Source organism: Monopterus albus, unplaced genomic scaffold (genome assembly GCF_001952655.1).
Source record: "Monopterus albus unplaced genomic scaffold, M_albus_1.0 scaffold336.1, whole genome shotgun sequence".
NCBI lineage: Eukaryota > Metazoa > Chordata > Actinopteri > Synbranchiformes > Synbranchidae > Monopterus > Monopterus albus.
Window position 1 is genome coordinate 552,478 of NW_018128216.1, and position 20,922 is coordinate 573,399.

Genomic DNA, 20,922 nt, shown 5'->3' on the forward strand with positions numbered 1-20,922 from the left:
TCTGGAGAGAGTTTGCTGCACTGAAAGTAAAGGGGCTGAATAATTTTGCACGCCCAATGTTTCAGTTTTTTATTTGTTAAAAACGTTTGAAATATCCAATAAATTTCGTTCCACTTCATGATTGTGTCCCACTTGTTGTTGATTCTTCACAAAAAATTACAGTTTTATATCTTTATGTTTGAAGCCTGAAATGTGGCAAAAGGTCGCAAAGTTCAAGGGGGCCGAATACTTTCGCAAGGCACTGTATAATCCTCTTCGGCTTCAACATCCTCATTCGCATCTGATTTATTTGCTCTTTTCCCTCTTGGAGGCATTTTAATAGTTGTAGAATTTGTTCAAAGACTTGAAAATGTAGAAGATATGAAAAATCGTAAAACAGACAAGAGGAGCAGTAAGGACGTCTGCTCTCACTTGCAACCCGGAAATTTTAGTCAGATAGACATGTTCAAGGATAACTAGATAGAAAGTTGATTACTGTATGACGTGTTTAATCATAATCGTAATCATAGTATCTTCTTATGCTTAATGTCATGATGTGTCACTAGATGTCATGTCAGAATGTCTTAGATACACACCACACAATCAACGGACAATCACACATTGATTTTCTTCATGTTTTGACTACTGCTCTGGTCAGCTGCAAAGCTGGCACCGAGAGACGTCACGGTTTGATGTTCCTGTGTAGTATGGGATTAGCCCAAAGCGATATAATGTACAGGCCTGTTGGGTTCGAGGTCTTTCATCCTTCAGCTGCTTGCGTGTATGTTGGAGGTGCAAGATACCTGAGCGTGTAATGTTAATTTTTGCCTGTGTTCATGGAATAAATCAGCACTGTTTTGAAGCTACTTGGACTGCCTCGTCTCTCAGAGTTAACATGGTACAAAGAACCGGAATACAACAGTATTCATGATTAAGCATAAGAAGATACTATGATTCATTACTAACAGAAACGGAGCTGTGACTGGTCCAGATGTTCTGTTGACACAGTTTGGCTCCAGGGGATTATATTAAAAGTAGCAGTATGTGAGGCTGGTAAATATTTGATGATACAATACTGCATCAGTAATAAGTATAAGTAGTTTGTGTCAATATATTTTAAGAAAAGTGTGTACTGTAGCTGCACGGTAGGAGGCTCCAACAGTGACCTGAAAGGTGTGTGGTGCTTCACAACAAGGAGTCCAAAAACATGAGGACAACAACAGAGGTTGGGTGGCTCCTTCTGGCACTCTGAACACACAATCTGGAAATGTTGCCCTTCATACTTTATATTGTTTATAGAGATGTAATGATATTCGTAATTTTGTGATATTGCAACAAAAAAATGTCTTGATACCATTGTGGGCCTTTAGATTTGATTCTGCAGTGAAACAGATTAGATAAAAAAATATCTGTTCATTGTCTCCAGTTCCTTCTATGCAACCAGTTGAATGAATCCCAGATCTCTGAGTCTGTGTTGTAGCACATTTTGAGACCATATCTCTTGAATCATCTAAGTTGGTGCCTGGCTCTACTGCTTTCCTCCTTGAACCTTTAGTGGGACCTACAGTGCTGAGTATTGTTAACTCACATAAAACTGTAAAACTGTTAAATCACATAAAACTGGCACTGTCCCCATTTGCTTTAAAACTGCTGTGCTTAAAAAACCACACCTTGATCCAGTCTTTTCAGAACGATCAACCAGTGTCTAATCATTCATTCAGTACCAGAGGTTACTACTAAGTAGTTGTGTCTCAGCAGCTTTCAGCCCACATATCTAACTGTAATCTTTTTAACCTTCTCCATTTGCTTTCTGCCCCTGCACACATGAGGCTGACAGCACAAACATTAATTGCATTTCAAATGTGTCCAGGTTAGTGCTCCAAATCTACTGGGAAATATCCACTTATTATTCATTATTATCATCTACTTAGTGACTGAGTCTGACTGATATTGAGCATAATGTTACGTAGTTTAAGGTCTTGTGCTATTTTCATGGAATGCATTTAAAATTTAGCGTCATTAAATGGTTCAACCCATTGTCCACTAATATTATGACTATTTTATGTTAGCATTAGCTCTTTTATCCTAATCTAAGCAAGTCATGTATTATTATCTGTTATCTGTTGGTTCAGCCAGTAAATGTAACTGCCAGGTGCAGTCCAACGCCGTCAATCACTAACATGAGGGTGAGATCAGCGGTGACGTTAAAGACATCAGCTGTGACAACCTCCATCCATTATTTACACATCCCATTCATGACTAATTGACTAAACACCTCGACTTGAAAGGCATTGTTTACCTGTTTGTTTTGTTGCCATTAGATGTGGCTGGCTGTTTCCTGGCTGCTTTGGTCACAACCAGCATAGCTGGTGGAAACTATACTTAGAGAAGACTGTGGTGGAGTCAGACCTGTCATTTTCATTTTGATCTCCTCAGAGATCCAGATGTGCAGATGTGCTGTGGCATGCCTGTCACTGAAGCATACACTTTGACACATCTGTCATTCTAAAAAAAACCCACTGCTCTGTATGTTATGAATAGCTGAGTAGATACGGTAAACCTTTATCTACCAGATGCAAAATCACTTATTTGCATCTTCTCATGTTGCTCTGACCTCACTGCTCATTATCACACTGTGACAGCAGATCACTGGAATAACAGCTTCATTTCTAGGCTTCTCAGCATTCTGAGATGTTCTATTTTTAAGGTGTATGTTTTTATTGCAGTATTAAATGGAAAGAGCAGAGGACATTAAAGACTAGCTGTCTTACTTACTTATCTACCTTAAAAATAATTCTACATCTTAGGAACTATCTTAAGTACATCTGAAGTCAGGATATGGTTAGTCTGTCTTAGCCAAACACAGGTCGAAGTGGGAGGAAACAGCCTGTCTGAGGATCAGAAGTACACCTATGAAACAGACAAGGTGAAATGCTGCATTTTGTGTGTTTAATTTGTGCATTTACTGGCATTAAACATCTAGCCTGGCCTGTCTACCACAGCTGCACAACCGCTGTGTACAAGCATCTAAAACCATGTCCAAGGAAAAAAGTGATGAAACAGCAGCACAAGAATTTCTAACAGTGATTTCTGTCTGACTGCTGGTAAGTATCAGTGTCTGGGAGGAGTTGCTGTTTTCTTATCGGAAGCTGTAAGCAGTTTGTTTATGCACATACAGGCCTATAAAACTAAACACCATAGATTTCCATTAATGTTTACACTAAGTCAGTGTAAGCAACTTTCTGCAGATAAATAATATGGTGCATTTCTGATTAGTCAACAATTGCCACTGAAGTAAATCATACTCAACACACTCATTAAATTAATTTTAAAAAGAAATAATTTGATTAACTGACTAGTCCATAAAATCACCAATAGATTAAAGTATAATCATTAGTTGCAGTCCATGAGCAATGACCTCCCCTGCCACTGCAGAGGTCTGCAGTCCACCTCTTACCCCACTCGTGACAAAAGCACTGTCATAGCAGTGTCAGTTCTGTGGCCCCATCATGGACATGGTTCAGCATCTGTGCTGTGCAGAACTCAGCATCTAGAAAACCAGTCAGGGCCATTCTCAGGAACAGAGTTACATACAAACTAAATCATTAATGACAGATTCTGTATTTTAAATGTTCCACGTGTCCCCTCACTGTTTAAACAGAACTCTAATATTTGCCTTTTACCTCATGCAACACAAGAGTAATACAAATTAAAACAGAAAATGTGCAAATACAAAAAATGACACTAATAAAACAAATGTGTGTTGACTTTAGTTCTACAAACTCAGCTGGGGAGATGTACCTGTTTCTCTGTGCTCAAGTTTCCTGCTCATACCCCAGTGGCTAGCTGAGTCAGCGGAAGACTGCACCAAATACACTGTGCTGACTGACTCACGTATGAGGATTAACTGGGTGCATGTGGTGACAAACATAAGGATGAACAGAAATGTGAACCTTTCTGTAACATGAATCTGACACCAAGATCTTGTTTTTTTAAATGGAAAGAAACAGTGGAGTTAATGGCGACACATTACATTTCTGACTATTCTTCGCAGGATGTGAATGGAAAGAATCCTCCATGTCACACAAATGCAGTTTCCACCCACCCCACGCACAACAGGAAGCCGTGGTGTACCAAAATACCACTTCCTGTTACAGCTGCATAGTGCAGTGTTTGTCAATGGGTGCAACATTTCCATCTTTGTCTTACTTATCATGTCTAAACTGAAAAAGTACACATACTGTAACACTACGTCCAGCTTAATGCTGACAGTGAGAGTCTCAGAGGCAGAACAAGGCCACTGGAGCTGAGGCCCCGTCTGACAATAACAGCACCTCTGGCCATCGCTTGTCTCTAGTCCCTGAGGACCAATTATGAAGCACAGACCAGCCTATTCCTGGGCTCTGCCACATAAAGGACATTTGAGCAAGCCCTTAATGGAACTGCTTCACCTTGGGAATAGACTGCTCACTACAATTGTCAGTGTGGCAGAAGAGTAAAATACAGCTCACTGGTAGACACAACTTAGTGTGTCTGTTCAATGAAATGAAAACATTTCACAAGTGATTTCTCAGTATGCAGGAACTGAATCTTTGTTTTGGCATTGGAGCAGCTGGACCTGTGACAGAGGGACAGCTAATGCTAGCTGGAGTCCCTGTTATGCTAGCATGAGCAAAAATGTACATCTAGCTAGCAATCTAGGCTAACTAGCTTAGATGTTCTGAGAGCTACTTAGCATCACTTGCTATTTTCCACTTCCTGAGTGTGTCTTTCTAGATGTTGAATGGTGTCAAGCAGTAGATAACACTACACAATGTGGTATTTTTTTTCCATTTTACTTCAGAGTTTCTTATGAAAAAGTGAGAAGCATTCCACTTTTATTTATTCAGTGTTAGATTTTCTTTAAAATATTAAACAAAGAACAAATGAAGTCAAAACCAGCTGGCTGCTGGATAACTTAACTTTAACTAGTTTCTGAAAGAGGCTGTATATTTTGGAAATGCAGCTGCAGAACAACACCAGTGGTGACGATGATCCCCACTTGCCCTTTGCAGTCAGGTTATAAATAGCACTTTGCCTTTGGGTGGCCTCAGAGCAGGTGACTGATGAATGTCGACAGAAAGCTGCAGTGAATGTCAGTAATAATAAAAACTCATGGTGACATCCTATGCTGTTTACAGTTACTGTGATAAGGTCTATATGAATGATGAGAAACCTTTTATAAGTCACTAATATGTGACTGTGGGGTTACAGTATCATTCAAAACACTGGTTGTGCTGGGCACCTTCCAGGTGTGGATGTGTGACTGTGTGAATGTGATCGGGGGGGTTCTGAAAAAGAGAGGCGACCTACCCTGACTAAAAAAATTTTTTAAACATATACAGTACATTAATCTAAATAATACCTAAACTGGGATCACACTTTCTGTTAAACCTGCACTTTTAAAAAAATACTGCATCTTCATGTCTCGAGTGCTTGGTCCGTGTGCCAGAGGTGATCCACCCTATGTGAACATGACACAGTTCATGACAGGATTTCATTTTATATTTTGTACTCCTTCTGTCAAAAAGTGCCTACAAGATGTCACTGTTTGGAATACAATGATAACAAAGTGTCTTATCTTATCCTGTGTTGTCACCTTATAAAGTTGTTATGGTACTAGAGTACTGGAATATTTACACATCCAACAGATAGAGAGGATTTATTTGAGCCTATGCCTCTGGCTACATGTTGAGTGTAACTAACATTTACTTTTCTTTTGTTTTGGTTTCTACCAACTCCTGAGGAAAAGATCTGACTATCTGCTAAATGTTCTACAATGTTCACTAGCTAGACGCTAACTCTGCCTGTCTGTCTGTCTGGCTGAACATGGCTCCTGGCTGTAGCTGGAAATGAGGCCGATGGGAGCAATGAGACGAAAATAAAACAGTAACGCTGTGGGCCACAGGACCAAAGCAATGAGCTGAAAGACACTAAAGCATACTAAAGAAACTGCAGAGTCTGGAAATGATTTTCTGAGGGTTCGTTACACAAACAGCGTTTTTCTCATCATAGTCATACATGCACTGTTAAAATCTAGGTAGGTAGGACTTTATTGATCCCACAATGGGGAAATTCCTGTGTTCCAGCAGCAATAGAGAGCAGCAATAAAACACCATAAGAACAAACACCACACACATATCTTGAGAAACAGATTCCAAAGTACCTAAAACCAAACAGAATATAGTATTTGAGAGACAATCAAGAACAAGAATGATCCTCCCACAATTAATCCCTGAGAACAAATCAAAATATAGTATTCGAGAGAGATCAAGAAATCAAGGACAAGAATATTACTCCCACAATTAATCCCGCAATGGGGAAAATACCTGTATTTCAGCCATGAGGATCTCTGAAAAACTACTCAAAAATATCTAAAACAAGACAATATAAAGTATTCGAGAGAAATCAAGATTTTACATATGTGCATATTTACAATGCATTTTACCCCCAGGGTTTGAGTATTGCACCTCAGTTGGCTATTGCATAGTCCCTCATAATTTCACCTAGTTTATCACTGCAGTAATGTATTGTATAGTCTGATAGCTGTGGCTAGGAATGACCTACGGTAACGCTCGTTCTTGCACTGGGGATGTACAGTACCTTGCAAAAGTATTCATACCCCTTGAATTTTTCCACATTTTGTCACATTACAACCACAGACTTAAATGACTTAAATGTATTTTATGTGATAGACCAACACAAAGTATCGCATAATTGTGAAGTGGAAGGAAAATGATACGTGGTGTTCAAGATGTTTTACAAATAAAAATCTGAAAAGTGTGGCGTGCATCGATCAAATTTTGCATGTAGATAATAGTGTCATCTACCCCGATGCCAGGTCGATATGCAAACTGCAATGGGTTGAGCGCCAAGCTCACTTGGGCACGGAGGTGGCCGAGGACAATCCTCCTTATGGTCTTCATCAGGTGGGAGGTCAGGGTAATGGGTCTGTAATGGTTCGGCTCCTTAGGATGAGTTATTTTAGGAACCGGGACCACACAGGATCTTCCACAGAGCCGGGACTCTCTCCAGGCTAAGACTCAAATTAAACATGTACAGGACCACTTCACTGAGCTGGTCTGCACACTCCCTGAGGACCCTGGGACTGATGTGGTCAGGGCCTGGCCTTAATCCTCCTTAACTCCCTCATGACCTGGTCCGCCGTGAGGCGGAGGGGGCTGGTGGGCGGTGACTGGTCAGGGTCTGTAGACTGTTGAGAACCCTCCGTGACAGTGGGAGGAGGGGCAAGGTATAGCTGAGGTGTGAGCAGCTGCAGCTGTGAGGAGGCAACTGACCTAAAGAGGGGGGGCTGGCAGGGTGGGGGCTAAGGACTCAGAGTCAAATATATTAAAGAAATGATTCAATGCGTTTGCCCAGGCCTGGTCCCCCGCGACCTGGTGACCATCCCCACTTTTTCCGTGGCCCGAGATGTGTTTCAGTCCTCTCCACACCTCACGTACGTTGTTCATTGCCATGCTCTGCTCTAGCTTCTTCCTGTAGCTAGCCTTGCACCTCCGGATCATATACAGTACTTTAGTTCCCGCTGCACTCTGCTCAGCTCCTCCTTGTCCCCTGAGAAGAAAGCCCTCTTCTTCTCATTCAGCAGTACCTTTAACTCGGGGCTGACCCATGGTTTGTTATTGGGAAAACACCAAGGAATGTAGTACAGCTGTGCACTGATTGCCAATAGCTCAATGTCTCTGCTACAAAGTTTTTCCTTAACAGTGATGTGCCCGGGATTGCACCATCACTGCTCTTTGCCACGCTTCTGCACCAACGTAAAATCTAAATATCAATTAAATGAGAATCAGATGCTGCTGTTAGACAACGCAGCTGGGTCAGTCTGGAGGATTGAGATGGCGTCTGCGGCTCTGCACACACTAACCTGATACCTGACAAATCTACTACTGACTCGAGAGATCATATTATAGATGCGCTTTTAAAACACTTAAGGAAGCGTTTCAACAGCTTTTTCTGGTTCACTGTGTGTTTGTGCGTAACTTGTCTAGACAGATGAACTGATCTTGCTCTTTGACATTTCGTAGTCATGTGGGATCAGCTGTTATTGCAGTGTTCCTGGATCTTGTCAACTCCCTTGTGGTTTGGGTTATATTTTTACCTTTACAATAACAGAACTGTTTTCATTTCACAATCTTATAAATTATGGAACAAGGCAGTGATGGGGATTTTACATAAAATCACCAATTCCATGCCTGTCACTTGTCATGGTAAAACTCTCCAGGTCGCACAGAGCTGAGCTGAAAGGCCCCTCTCCCACCACTTCCTCCTCCCACTCTCAAAACACAAGTGCACAAAGGGACAGAAAGTGCACCTGAAACTTGTGGCTCATGTTGCATTTCAGTTCAGCTCTCAGATTCCCACTCTAGCGCAACACAAGCTTACCAAAATAAGAGCATAGTCTCAAATTTAATTGAAAAAAAATTGAAATGAAAGTTACATTGAAGTAAGTGGTAGAAGTTTCACTGTGGTATGTAACAAACTGTGCCTCTTTGTGACAAAACAAGCTGAAGATCTCATCTTGGACTTTAGGATATTGTAAAGGCCACTTTCACTACTTTTTAACATTTAATTGATCAATGTTCAATAGATCTAAGTTTAACTGATTAATTTTCATGTTTTACCTATGAACAGACATCAAGCAAAAGGATCCAACAGAGATTTTGGCTAAAATATACTTTTTTCTTCATTAACATATGTTTCATACTTGGACCAAAAAAAAAAAACAAAAAAAGAAAGGTCAAATTAGCAGCTGTTTTCAGAGCTCAGGATTATCACAAGAAATTTGTGGAAAAAGAAAAGGGGGAGGAACTCCTCATACAACCAAGAGGTAGAACAAGAACTAAATAAAGCTGTCTGAACAGGCAACACTAACCAAAACAAACAACATACTGAAACCATAAACAGAAAGTTAGAAAGTTGGATACAGAAAACCGTGACCAAACTAAACAGAAAATCACTGCCTTAATACAGGCCTGCTGTGGAGGCAAACATTAGAAGCAGCACTAGAGATCGCTGATGGGTATGCAGCTAGAAAGGGTCACTGATCACTAAACCTGAGCCCATACTGCACGATAAACATAAAGCACCAACCAGAAAGTAGCAGCGAGCAGTGTCTAAGAAATGGCGGCCACCGACGACAACTCCAGCCCAACGTGGAGAACACAGGGAAATGCTGTATGTGAAACTGTGGATATGAATGCTGGACCGAGATGCTGGGGAGACTGGCTAGGACCCAATTCCTGTATTGGGACAGAAGTGCATTACCTCCCACCCACTGGACCTCCTTATTTTCATATTTTCTATGGTTTTTACACGAGTACAGGTTTATTTTGACAAGCCTCCGACACGTAGAGCATGTGGTTGTACCAGCGTTTAGGCATTTGTTTCCCCTGAGCTCCCTTTAAAGTTAATATGGACTAAGACAGAAAAACCAGAGATATAAACTACTGGTGAGCCAAAGTTCACATTGCTACAAAGAGGTCTGATCACACTTATCAGCTGAGCTCAGGAGTTAAGCGATAAGTGAGTCACAGGCAGTTACTATCAGCTCACACATCCTGACAGAAAAAGAACTTAGTTCTGCAACTTGACACAGCTGGTCGCTCTGGTCCCAGACCAGTCAGTGATGCAACAGACTGAAATGATGGCTCAAATAAATGATTTCAGTGGTCAGCTGATAGTGACACTGATGAATTGTATTTCATAACATTACCACTGTGTCTCACAGCTACGCAGGAGGGTCAGGGGACAGTGGGGAGACTGACCACGGCTCACTGTGACATGGACTGTGTCAGAGCTAACAGCTCTGGTGCTGCGTCGGGGTTTCTAAGATGGACCTCGCCAGCTGCCATACTGTGCTCTGGCCTGCTCTGGCCAGGTCAAACAACAGATTGTTGTGCTACTGTTGGATGTTCTAATGAAAGAAATGCCAAAACCAAGCAACAGGGACGTTCACAGGTGAGAAATGGTCTTACTTGCACAAGCGACCCACTGAGTGGTTTGACAAACAGAAACATGGCTGCACCTTGGGTTCATCAGTGTCCACATGACAAAGTAAAGCAGACAATCATGAAAATCATTATAGAGCAAAGATGGGCTCTGAGAAATTTGACATGGTGATTTTTCACAACAATTGGTGATTAATTAGAAAAATAAATATACAATGGTAGGTTATATGGAAAATATTCATTTGTAGCCTTACATCATTTTGTAGACACAACAAAATGTGTGTAATATTTAGTACTCATCAGTAAATGCTTTTAAGCAACTGTCTCAATAAATTAGTCAGAACTCCACTCTCAAAAGTCTGTATTTTGAGTCAAGTCCAAGCTCGACAGAACAGTGTTTTATATTTGTCAGCCAATAAAATGCAAATGGCAGTGGACCCAGCTGGACAGAAAGGATTGGGCAGCGCGCACACAACAAAGCTGTGAGGCAATGAGCACAGAGGACAGAGAGGAAGAATGGGCACTGACAAGTTGTGCAGGTGGAGTCAAGTTCACTGGGACACGGCTGGTGGTTCTGGCTCAGGACCAACTGGCTTTTGCAATCCTCACGGTTGCTCTTCAGAGCAACTGTCACATGCTGGAATGTGAACTGGGATAAAAAAAGGAATTTCCTTTCTAGCAATAAAGGGACTTTTGTGGGTTTGCCTGTGTGTTAGTGTAGCCTATGATCTGATGTGTGAATGCAGAGTATCCACTGACAATGGTGCAGGCATAAAGTAGAAAAACACCGTCTACTGCCACTCCACAGAATTTACTGAGTTTGGTAAATGAATGAAGCCACAGTGGCAGAACGTTTACACTGGGCGTCACAGCAGGGGCGGATCAAGAAACAACTGCAAATATCATGCCGCATGCATGACATTTAATGAAACTAATCTGACCAATATCATTCATAAAGCACCAGAAAAATGTTATATTTAAGGCAACTTTTTATTCAAACCTGACATGTTTATTATGTGAAAAACACAATTAGTTTCCATTGTGCTCTGTGTCACATAGCCTGGTGACACACATGACAGCTACAGTGAGAGAGAGCTTAGTAGTAACACATATCTGACTTGTTTCAAGGTAACACACTTGTTCTCTGTCCCTGATATACACGTTCAGCTGGTGCTGATGCAGGCGCTGCTGTTGCCGCCGGGCCTCAGTGCTCCCCACGAGTGTAACGAATGGCATGAATGTGACTGACAAAAGGAGCATCACCTCTACTTTTTATCAGTTCTGTTCAAACCTATCATCAAGCCCTGCATTGTACAGCAGTTTGATTATGGACGTGTCATCTGTCACTCTGCTTCTAAAAGTCTCCTGCCAAATTAGCTACATTAAATCACACCATTCTCAGATGTGCAACAAGAACCCCTATCACCCCCAGGCGAGCTTGTGACCAGTAGTTCGCCGCTTCAGTCCCCGGGCCGGTGGGATTAAGCAGCGTTTGTACCACCCTCATCATCAACACCCCAAGCAAAGCCCTTAACCCACCACAGCTCTGGTCGTCAACCGGTCAGTCCGTGGTTGTACTGGGCAGAGGTGGCCTCTTAATGAACCTACCCTGAATAAATAAAGGTTTAAAATAGATACATCTTGCTCACCTCTGCGACCCTGATAGGACACACCACTGTTGTCGTTCCAATACTTTATCCCAGTAGAGTTCCATCGGTTCACACTGACTTTCCAACGCTCTGCTCTCTCTGACAGGACCTTCCCACACAATGGTCTGAAGATGCATAACTTTCATTAACATCCTAACCAACACCGTGATGCATTCATGCGACTGTTAGTATTTTTTCCATCTGTTTTTAAACAATATTTACACCCTCTGGTTAATTTATTCCTGTTTTTCTTGACATTTTTGCACAGATATCTCTGCTTCCTGCTGTGTGTGAGATGTTGCAACCCTTCCTACAGCTCTACCAATATGATTTTAAGATGTGCAAGCAAGCCTTCAGCATCCAGCAGTTTTGGCTTGTGGTCTTTATCAGATCATGTAGAAACACGACACATTACGTTGAGTTCGAGGACATTTGGCTGTTTTCACTGTAATATTTTATGAACTTATAATTCATTAATTATAAAAGTAACCAACATATTAATGCAGTTATAGTCCCACTGTACTCTGTCAGTTGTTTTGTGGTTAAGGTACAGTAGGTAGAACAATTTCCTCCCTGGATGTTTTGCACATTTCTGGACCCATTTGTTGTTCCAGCCACAAATCTGACCTACGGTGTCTTTGCCAGCTGAGCTCTCCTGCCAAACCCTGGCGTAAATAAAGCCTGTGTGAAGTACAGCTCAGTGGTCTCTGCCCCCCTTTTCACAGCATCTCCACAATGCCAAAACAAGATGCGTTGCTCCAGATTTAAACTAGAACAACCTCTCTTTGTGCATCACACCTTTACTGCATTCAGGTCTCTTCTCTGGGACTGCTGTGTGTTTCACTAATACAGCTGAAGGAAACAGTTTCAGAGGGAGTCACCACCCAGATTTAACCCAGTGTCACCATAAGCTTTGACAGTACACATGAGGACATCTCTAGAATGTTTATTATGCCTAAACATGACCTCATAATGGCTTTATGCATTATGTATAGATGTCTTATTAATACAAGATAGTATCTCTCTTTGGCATCCTGCCAGTAAAGGTCATAAGGTCGGATCTGTACCATACCATGAACAATACATTGTCCTACTCCACTGCACAGTCCTACCTCACACCTCTGAACTATAGCACAGGACTCTAGGTGTACTTCATTCCATAATCCCGATGTCAGCAGCCCCCCAGCATCAACAGGGCGCAGCATCTATCTTGCCCAGCAGCAGCAGGACTCACCCAACGTTTTGACTGCGATCTGTCGCGTCAGGGGCGGCGGCAGGTTGATGCACACCAGATCTACATCCTGGTGCAGCAGCACGTCGTCGATCCGGTTGGTGTAAAACGGTACGTTCATCTCCTTAGCGAGCTCCTCCGCCTCCTCCTGGGTTCGGCCCCACAGCGCTTTGACTGCGAAGCCCTCGTTCTTCAGCAGAGGAATGATCACCCTTGCGGTCAGGCTGGTGCCGAACACGCCGACCCCTGGAAGCATGGCTCAGGTTTTCCTCTCTGACTTGGTCTGTCTGGCGGTTTTCAGAGCTCCGGGTGAAGACAGAGCTCCTGCTGCAGCGGCGGCTTGACGGCCGGGACCCTCAGGTTGGCCATCCACCTGCAGCGGAACACCCGTGCTGCTTCATTCTCACGCCGCTCGGGCTCTGATGTTGTTATTCACCCCGGAAAATGATCCAAACAGATGGAAAGCTGGCGAGGCTTCGATCACGTCTGACAGCGGCCAGTACGCTGACTGCGCCAAGCGGTGAAGGGAATGTCACATCCTTCCACGGTGCCTTGGTCCTTTTCTAGCAGGTCCGTCGCTTTACAGGAAGCCGGGGACACAACAGAAATAACCATGAACCAGAAAAAGACTCTTACGGAGAGAAACGCCTTGTGTCCTCCGCCCACAGGATCCCGCAACAACAGCGATATTATGCCGAAGATGGCTATTGATGTTGCGGCTTCGACCTGCACTGTAAAGCTGGACGCGGTGACGCCAGGCCCCGCAGGATCTTCAAACTAAGATTTACCAGCGCGCGTCTACGCCAATAGAACCGCGGTCGTTACGTCATCAGTGTAGGTTATATTCTATTTAAAATACTGTATATATGGGGATTTCACTAAAATAAAAAAAATAAAGATTCGTGTGCCAGTCAATAGACTGAACAAATACTACAGAGTTAACTATGTGTATTGTTTTGGAAAACAAAAGGCTATATAGCCTAATGAATTACAATAACTGAAAACATAAATTCTGTTTTATATTTTTAAAGACAGCTTGAATTATGTTGACATTGCAATCTATCGATCTACCGTTGATGTTAGAAGAAGCACAGTAACTGTACAACATAATATAAACCTTTATTTTAATAGCAACCTTGAACAACATCCGCTTTCGCTTTGTCACTGCGCCCTCTCCCAGTTTAACCCCTCAGGCCCTGGACAGAATTAAGCATGTTAACCCACTGAGAGGGGGCAGGCTAGCACCGTGTTAGCTACTGGATTACGACATCCTGTCAAAAAAATCACATCCTGTTTATTCGTGTGCTTTAATATTTACAAGGAAAATATTTTCAGATTGGCACTTGTCTTCTTCAGAGCTAGAGGCAAGTATCTGTGTTGTTTCAGATTAACAGTGGCTCCAGAAATACAATAAATAAATAAATACAAGTAATCTGCTGTAGGCTAGTGTATTTTAGGTTTCTCACTGGTTGTTGAATGTTGCCCAGACAGTCAACATTAGGAATCCACTTTCTCTTCAGTCTACAAACACTTCACACAGTTTGGTACTGCAGTACTAGTCATTACTTAGATCCCCTGTGCCATCAGCTCAAAATGTTAAAGTTTCCACTACTTTGACTAATGACCTGTCATAGTCTCAGCCCTAGGCGACCTTGTGTTTACTGCAAATTAGCAGTTAGCTGTTAGAATATGAACATACTGGTGAACATGATAAACATGAGCTCACAGAGCTGCAAATGTTACTCATTGTATTATCTAAATTTGGTTATCTTTAAGAGGTACTTTGAAAAATATAAAAGAAAAGACAGATGCAAGTAGTGTAACATGACTAGACATTTTGCATGTACTTCGCTTACTGTTGTTTTCCACAGCTGTGTAACAGCTGTTATTCATTGTTATACTTTTTTATTCGTTTTTTTTTTCCCTGTCCAAAGCGGTAGAGAGAAGTCACCATTTTTAATTTTTGTGCCTTTGAATTTTAGTCTCAGACACAAATTTGTGCATAATGTCAGTATCGAGTGTCCCCTGCTGATTTGGTCAGCAAATCAGAGCAAACAGATAAGACACTGTGCAGAGCACATGATGAAAAGCAACCAACCTACCTACGTACCTACTCTTTAGGCTTTAAAAAGGTCAAAGATCATATGAGGGCAGCGCTCAAGGGTGTTCTCGTCAAATAATTCTGTACAGCATATGTGGCTGTTCATAGAGCTGAACATAAATAAAAATATATTTTTAAAAAAGTGCAGTTTCTTGCTAAAATCAAAGCAGCCAGAAGCTGGGGCCTTTTAGAAGGCTGAGATTATTTGGTAACAGGATTCAGGTTCAGGGTGTTGCTGCAATCAGCTTTACAAAACTTCCTACTAAAATTATAGCAACAGGGGCTTGGGAGGAACTTTGATTTTTTTTAAATACTAAAATAATATTGCTAATAATAAACTAATAAACTAGATAAATAGTCACTACTTTTCTCTGCTCCATGCATAATGAATGCATAGTGAAGATAGTTGATAGTGATGTCTCTAAGGTCTGCTCCAGGACGAACTAACAATTCATCATGTTCTAACAGTCCTTGGTATGCACGCCCTCCTTTCCTCTGCCATGGATCTGCTCTGACTGAATTAGATGCTGCTGTGGTTTGTTTGGGCACCATGTGACCAGTAAATCAAAGGAGAGGTGCAGATGGGCCAGGAGAAGGCCAACATTTCCCACAGCAGAGGGACGGGACGATCATCTGAAAACCTGGTAGCAACAGGAGAGATGATGTGTGTTGTGAGTGCAGGCCAGTAAACATAACACTTTACCATCATGCATTGGAACTGAATCTCTGGCAGAGATTTAAAAAAAATGTGAACCTGTCTGACTTTGGTCACAGAGAAACCTTTATACATAGTACGTATCTGGCTGCCCTCAAGCTGCAGCATGTGGACTGTGGGAAGGGAGGCCAAGGCTTCCCTCTAGTGGAGGGATTAGTCAGTGTGTGTCTTTCACTCCTGTTGTGAATGCCAGCAAGACACTTTTTGTGTTTCTTAGAGTTTTGTGGTCTTAAGTTCATTGCGATGTTTTCTCAACCTGGTTTTCTTTTGAACCCCTTTAATATTAATCTACAGTAGTTCTCCTTATGACCTCTCACCATACAACAAGATGTGAATTGTATGTTGCAATGGTTTATGTCATTCTTATAGAAATTAACTTCATTAATTGCCAGGTTTTGCGCTCAGATTGTGTCAAGCCAATCAGTTGGTGACTACAATGAGGAGGTTTTCGTTTATTTCAGCACTTTTAATAATTAATTAAAGAGGCACAAATACAATTAACAAGGCTGTCTGTAGGCCCACAGGTGACTTCCTGTCCAAGCTAGTGAGGCCTGCCAGCTGAGCTAGACAACACACAGACTCACACTCGCAGAAACAGAAGAGGCTTCATTTTTACTCTCACCAATATAAGTAACAGGAGTGAAACAGATGTGATTGAAGGGATTTTTATTTTTCCTTAGTCAAACCTCAGTGACACCAGAGATAGGTAACGTTCTCCGGTCACCTCAGGCATTAGAGCTGTGAAACATACACTGCTGCTCTCTTTACTTTGTATCTCCTGGTAAAAGCTGGATGTGGTTTATGTTTCTCTTATGCACAGCTACTCTTATTCAGTCCAGTAAAGAAATTTAAAAACAAAGAAATTTTAATAATTTACAACTTTCAATGTGTCAAACTCAGAAGTAGGCCTTTTTAAGCTTATACACATAAATACAGAATTATGTATTTGTCTTTGGTGGCTAAAATATACAACGGAGTAAACAAGTTGAAACAGTTCAAACATCCAATAGTGAGTGATAATTCATCACCCTGTGTGCTATGCATGTTGTGTTACTGGTGAACTGTTGTCATCCTCACACATACTGCACTTCCTCTCTCTGCCTCCTTCCATAAAAATGACGCTGAAAATTAACACAAAGTAATAGAAGATCAGTTACAACATTAAACACAACAGAGACCACAACTGTATAATTACGTAGGCATAAATCAACGACAACAAAACACAGATGTTGCATAACTAACAATCAGAAGTTCACATCTCCTCGGGAACAACATGGAAAACACGACACCAGGTTTGAAATGCCCTGGAATTTGCAATGTTTGTAGCATTCTCAGTCAATCATTTGTAGAATTTGAAAAGGAATTATGGCAGAAACAATTAAATTTATCATACAAAAATGGTTGCACTTTCAGGGTTTCCAAAGTTTAAAGATTGTCAGTGAAAAAGCAGCAGCTACAGTATGTCCTTGTTAGCAACATTTCCACAGTTAATTTTATAGTCATTTTGGCACTTTTCCTCTTACACATGCTTATAACAACTTATCTTACTCAGACTGAGACTCAATCCTAAATGGTTGCTTGTTAAAATATTATAAAACCATTGAAACATGGGTATTAAATAGTATGGAACTACTTGTTGTGAATTATTTACTTGAATGTAGAACTACAGCTACTGTAAGCGATAAAACGGCATGAGTACACAAAGTGCTGAATGTTCAGCAGTGCAAAGTCAACAGTGCTGTCAGTTTATGCATTAACATTTTAAAAAGCAGACTTTGCTAAATGCCAACAATTCTGAAGGCAAACTTACAAGACAATCTCCTAATTTACTGAGCTATTGTATGCTGTCAAACAGCCAATCAATTTTTAAAAAATCTAGTCATTCCCAACTGAGCATTACTTCAGACACCATAAAAAATGTGTGCATTTAACATGTTATGCTACAAAACTCACAAAGAGCACTAGAATATTAACTACAGACAATCTTCCTGTTAAAAAAAAGCAGCATTCTTCAAAGGTGGGAAACAATGACCAACGATCAAGTATCAACATCCAGGCTATGTTCAGCATCCTCCTGACTGGTCCTTCACTAAACCACTGACAAGGCAAACAACCACAGAGCGACTCTGCTTTAGGGAAAACCTTTCAACTGCAGACACGACCCCACCCTCATTCTGCACCGTTAAAGGCTCTACAACCTAGCCACGATGTTTAGCTGCTTCTAACCAGGCTGAAAACAGGTGAGGCTGAGGCCACAGACCTCCAAACTGTATTTGATCTTAAAAATTCAGTATACGTTTTGTTTTGGGTGCTGAAGGGTGGTTTTGTGCCTTGCTGTACATGTTTACTTGTTTCTGTCATCTTGTTTCTTCAGGTCCAGTAAACTCTGCAGCTCCCTGAGCCTGTGCACCAGACAACATGAAAACTGCGAGGTTCATATCAACAGCACACAGTTGGCTTGTCTTCGTGGTGTAAGTGCCAGGAACTCCATGAAATCAACGCAAGAGGGAAAGAATATAAAAATGCAACAGAATATGTTTTCAAAGTTAAATAAAACAAAGTGTTTATATCCTTTCTCTGGACATGTGCTCGCGCTCTCAGCCAGTCAACTGATTCAATGCTGCCTCCTTCAACCTGAGATCCCTCAGGCTACTTGGGAATCAGAAGTGGTCCCATCTTCCAACAACCTCTGCTCTTCATAAAAACCCAATCAGGCTTCTCCCCATGAAACTGTCCAGTGACTGGTATCTATGGCAACAGTCTGTGAGGGCAGGGTGGGGTGTGTGAGTTTTCTTTTTAAGAGTAGATGGTGATGACTTCACGGCCACCTCCTCGCACTAAGAGGACCCGGTTCAGACCCTCGAGCAGTACCTCCAGGAACTCCATGTCTGAGAAGACACCGGTCAAGGTACAACACATACAGAGAGCGTTACAGTGCCACAGTACACCACACACTTCATCCCTCTCAAACCTCAATCCAACAGTGGTGACACCCTCCCACCCGTTACGTCAAAGTTCACCACACAGATCAGAGTAACAGTGATTCAGGATACAGTTTTCATCTCCTCCTCTGTTCCTAGGTGGCCCAGGCATGTTGAGCAGCACCAGGTGAGCTCCCTGTGACTTGTTGACCACCACCTCGTTCAGCTTGATGGCTGTGTGCATCCGACGAACATTAGTCTGGTTCCTAGTTTGACAAGAAGTTTAAAGTGTGAAAGGAGAGCCGGTGAACAAAACGCTGTTCAGTGAACTAAACTAAACCCTCAGTTTCATTAGTGATAAAATGAAGAGTCATGATATTATCTCAGTGGGTCTTCTTCAGTACTTAGTGTCACTGTAGTCTTCACCAAATGTAAAACTAGAAGGGTCTACAAGGGTCCTGTAGACTTGCCGTGGTGTAACTAATAACAGCAGTGATGGCTCTGTTCTATAAAGCATCACAGTTAGACAGGACAGTGTGACAGTGGATCAGTAGAACCCAGCCATCATTCAGTTTATTAGTTACACCTGTGCCTTCGCTACCGACATGCTGTGCGTGTTTGTGGCACTATGGCAGCAGTCTAGTAATCCAGGCTGTTTGCTTCTGCCTTTCTCTTTGAATATATAAAAAAAAATTCAAGGTTCCTTTTACAGGACACTCTTGTTTATAGAACAAAAACTGTAGCATCACTAATACACTGTGTACATCTAAAGAAAAGCACAGTGGCATTTTGGTGACAGCATGCTCTATGTTAGTTTCAAGCACAAGTGAGTAAACTGAAATGTATTACATTTGAAATAAAGAGGCTGCATTTAAAGACAAATGGGGCAGGCACTATAATGACCAAAGCCCTACAAGATGTGATTTTATTACTGCTTGTCTGTTTCTTAATGGTTACCACTGTCAAAAAACCATCTCTCTCTTTAAGTGCCTCTTTTATCATCATCTTTACAAGCATTAGATCACAAAGTAACAAAGCACATGACATCGACTAGCAGAAGCTATTAATACAAGGTAATTTCACAAAATCTGCTTTCCATTCTGCTGCAGAAGAAAACACTTATATTCTCATACCAGGCCAAATTAACATTTGCTTTGTTTGATAATACTTTGATAAAGGGTGAAAGGAAAGCATTTTTCATGTACAAATACCGTGTCAATATTACATGCAAATTAAATGGACACCAAGGTATTCTCAGGCAGCCCATGCACATTAGGTCACACAAACGAGGACAGACACAGCAGCACAAGCACATGAGCTGGAGGACACTGCACAGGCTGTAGTGCCCTCCAGCAGCAGTGTACACACAAACAGCCTGGAGCAAAGAGAATGCGACTTACAGACTCTCCCACTCTCTAGAAGGAGGAAAACGGGACAGAACAACAGAAACAGGTTTAGACGCTTCCAGCTGTCCCACACTGCTTGTTTGACACCCAAAGGTGGCTGAAGTAAACCCCACAAAATACCACTGAGCCTTTTCATGTGTCTGATGAGGCTCCAGTGCTTCCGGACCTGTGAGATTTACAATGTACTGATTTAATGACAAACTTCTTAAGCATATATCTCAACGTACTGGGGTGACCCCGATGAAGTCCACACACCGACAGTATGGACGGGATGGGATGAAAGTGTTTATGTGGTCTGGGAGGTCTGGCCATGCACTAAGCCTGAAGTGGCTGGGCGTGTACACACATGTGCACACACACCAAATGCAGCCTGAATGCACACACACCATGCACACACCCTGTCAGATTTAGCACTGCGACTTCAACTATACATGCCATCCTCCTGCACTGAGGCTTTGGCACCATCTTGTAGTATTATCAGTACTGTATGCATTCTGGTTTCAACTTCAGAAACTTGTAATGCTTTATATGCTTTGGCAAACAAATTCATTCAAAATGGTGTAAGCCTCTCTTACAGGGCACATGCAGTTACATCATGGTACAGTACATCCAGAAGACCTGAAGCTCCTCTAACCTGGAAATAAACCGGAGGCTATGTTGCAAGACCTTCACCTCTGTTTTGTTTTAGCCCTTAAGATACAAATGTTTTTGAGCCTTGTTCAGAGTATATAAATGTATACGTACGGTTTCATGTTAAACAAGTCACGCATGGCCATGTTGGCACTGCACTCGTGGTTCCGATTCCGCTCCGTGAGGAGCTTATCCTTGGTCCAAGTCATGTGAACCTGCTCAGGCCCAGCATCAGCTTCGTCATTTATCGTGGCATGAGATGCTGTGTTCCTGTCATGGA

The 20,922-nt window shown here is 41.9% G+C and overlaps 2 protein-coding genes across 2 annotated transcripts in view; both read right to left on the reverse strand.

Annotated features, from left to right (window-relative positions):
- The window catches only part of gfod1 (glucose-fructose oxidoreductase domain containing 1), a 43,450-nt gene extending 29,752 nt beyond the window's left edge, over positions 1-13,698 (reverse strand). The window contains exon 1 of the mRNA XM_020624743.1: positions 12,873-13,698. Coding sequence (XP_020480399.1) covers positions 12,873-13,125 — 253 coding nt within the window. The 5' untranslated portion in view covers positions 13,126-13,698. The remainder of the gene's footprint in view (positions 1-12,872) is intronic.
- A 2,448-nt stretch (positions 13,699-16,146) lies between these two features.
- The window catches only part of LOC109974517 (solute carrier family 12 member 7-like), a 43,341-nt gene continuing 38,565 nt past the window's right edge, over positions 16,147-20,922 (reverse strand). The window contains exons 12-15 of the mRNA XM_020624726.1: positions 20,757-20,922; positions 20,007-20,021; positions 18,739-18,872; positions 16,147-18,573 (exon numbers count right to left, since the gene is read on the reverse strand). Coding sequence (XP_020480382.1) covers positions 18,482-18,573; positions 18,739-18,872; positions 20,007-20,021; positions 20,757-20,922 — 407 coding nt within the window. The 3' untranslated portion in view covers positions 16,147-18,481. The remainder of the gene's footprint in view (positions 18,574-18,738; positions 18,873-20,006; positions 20,022-20,756) is intronic.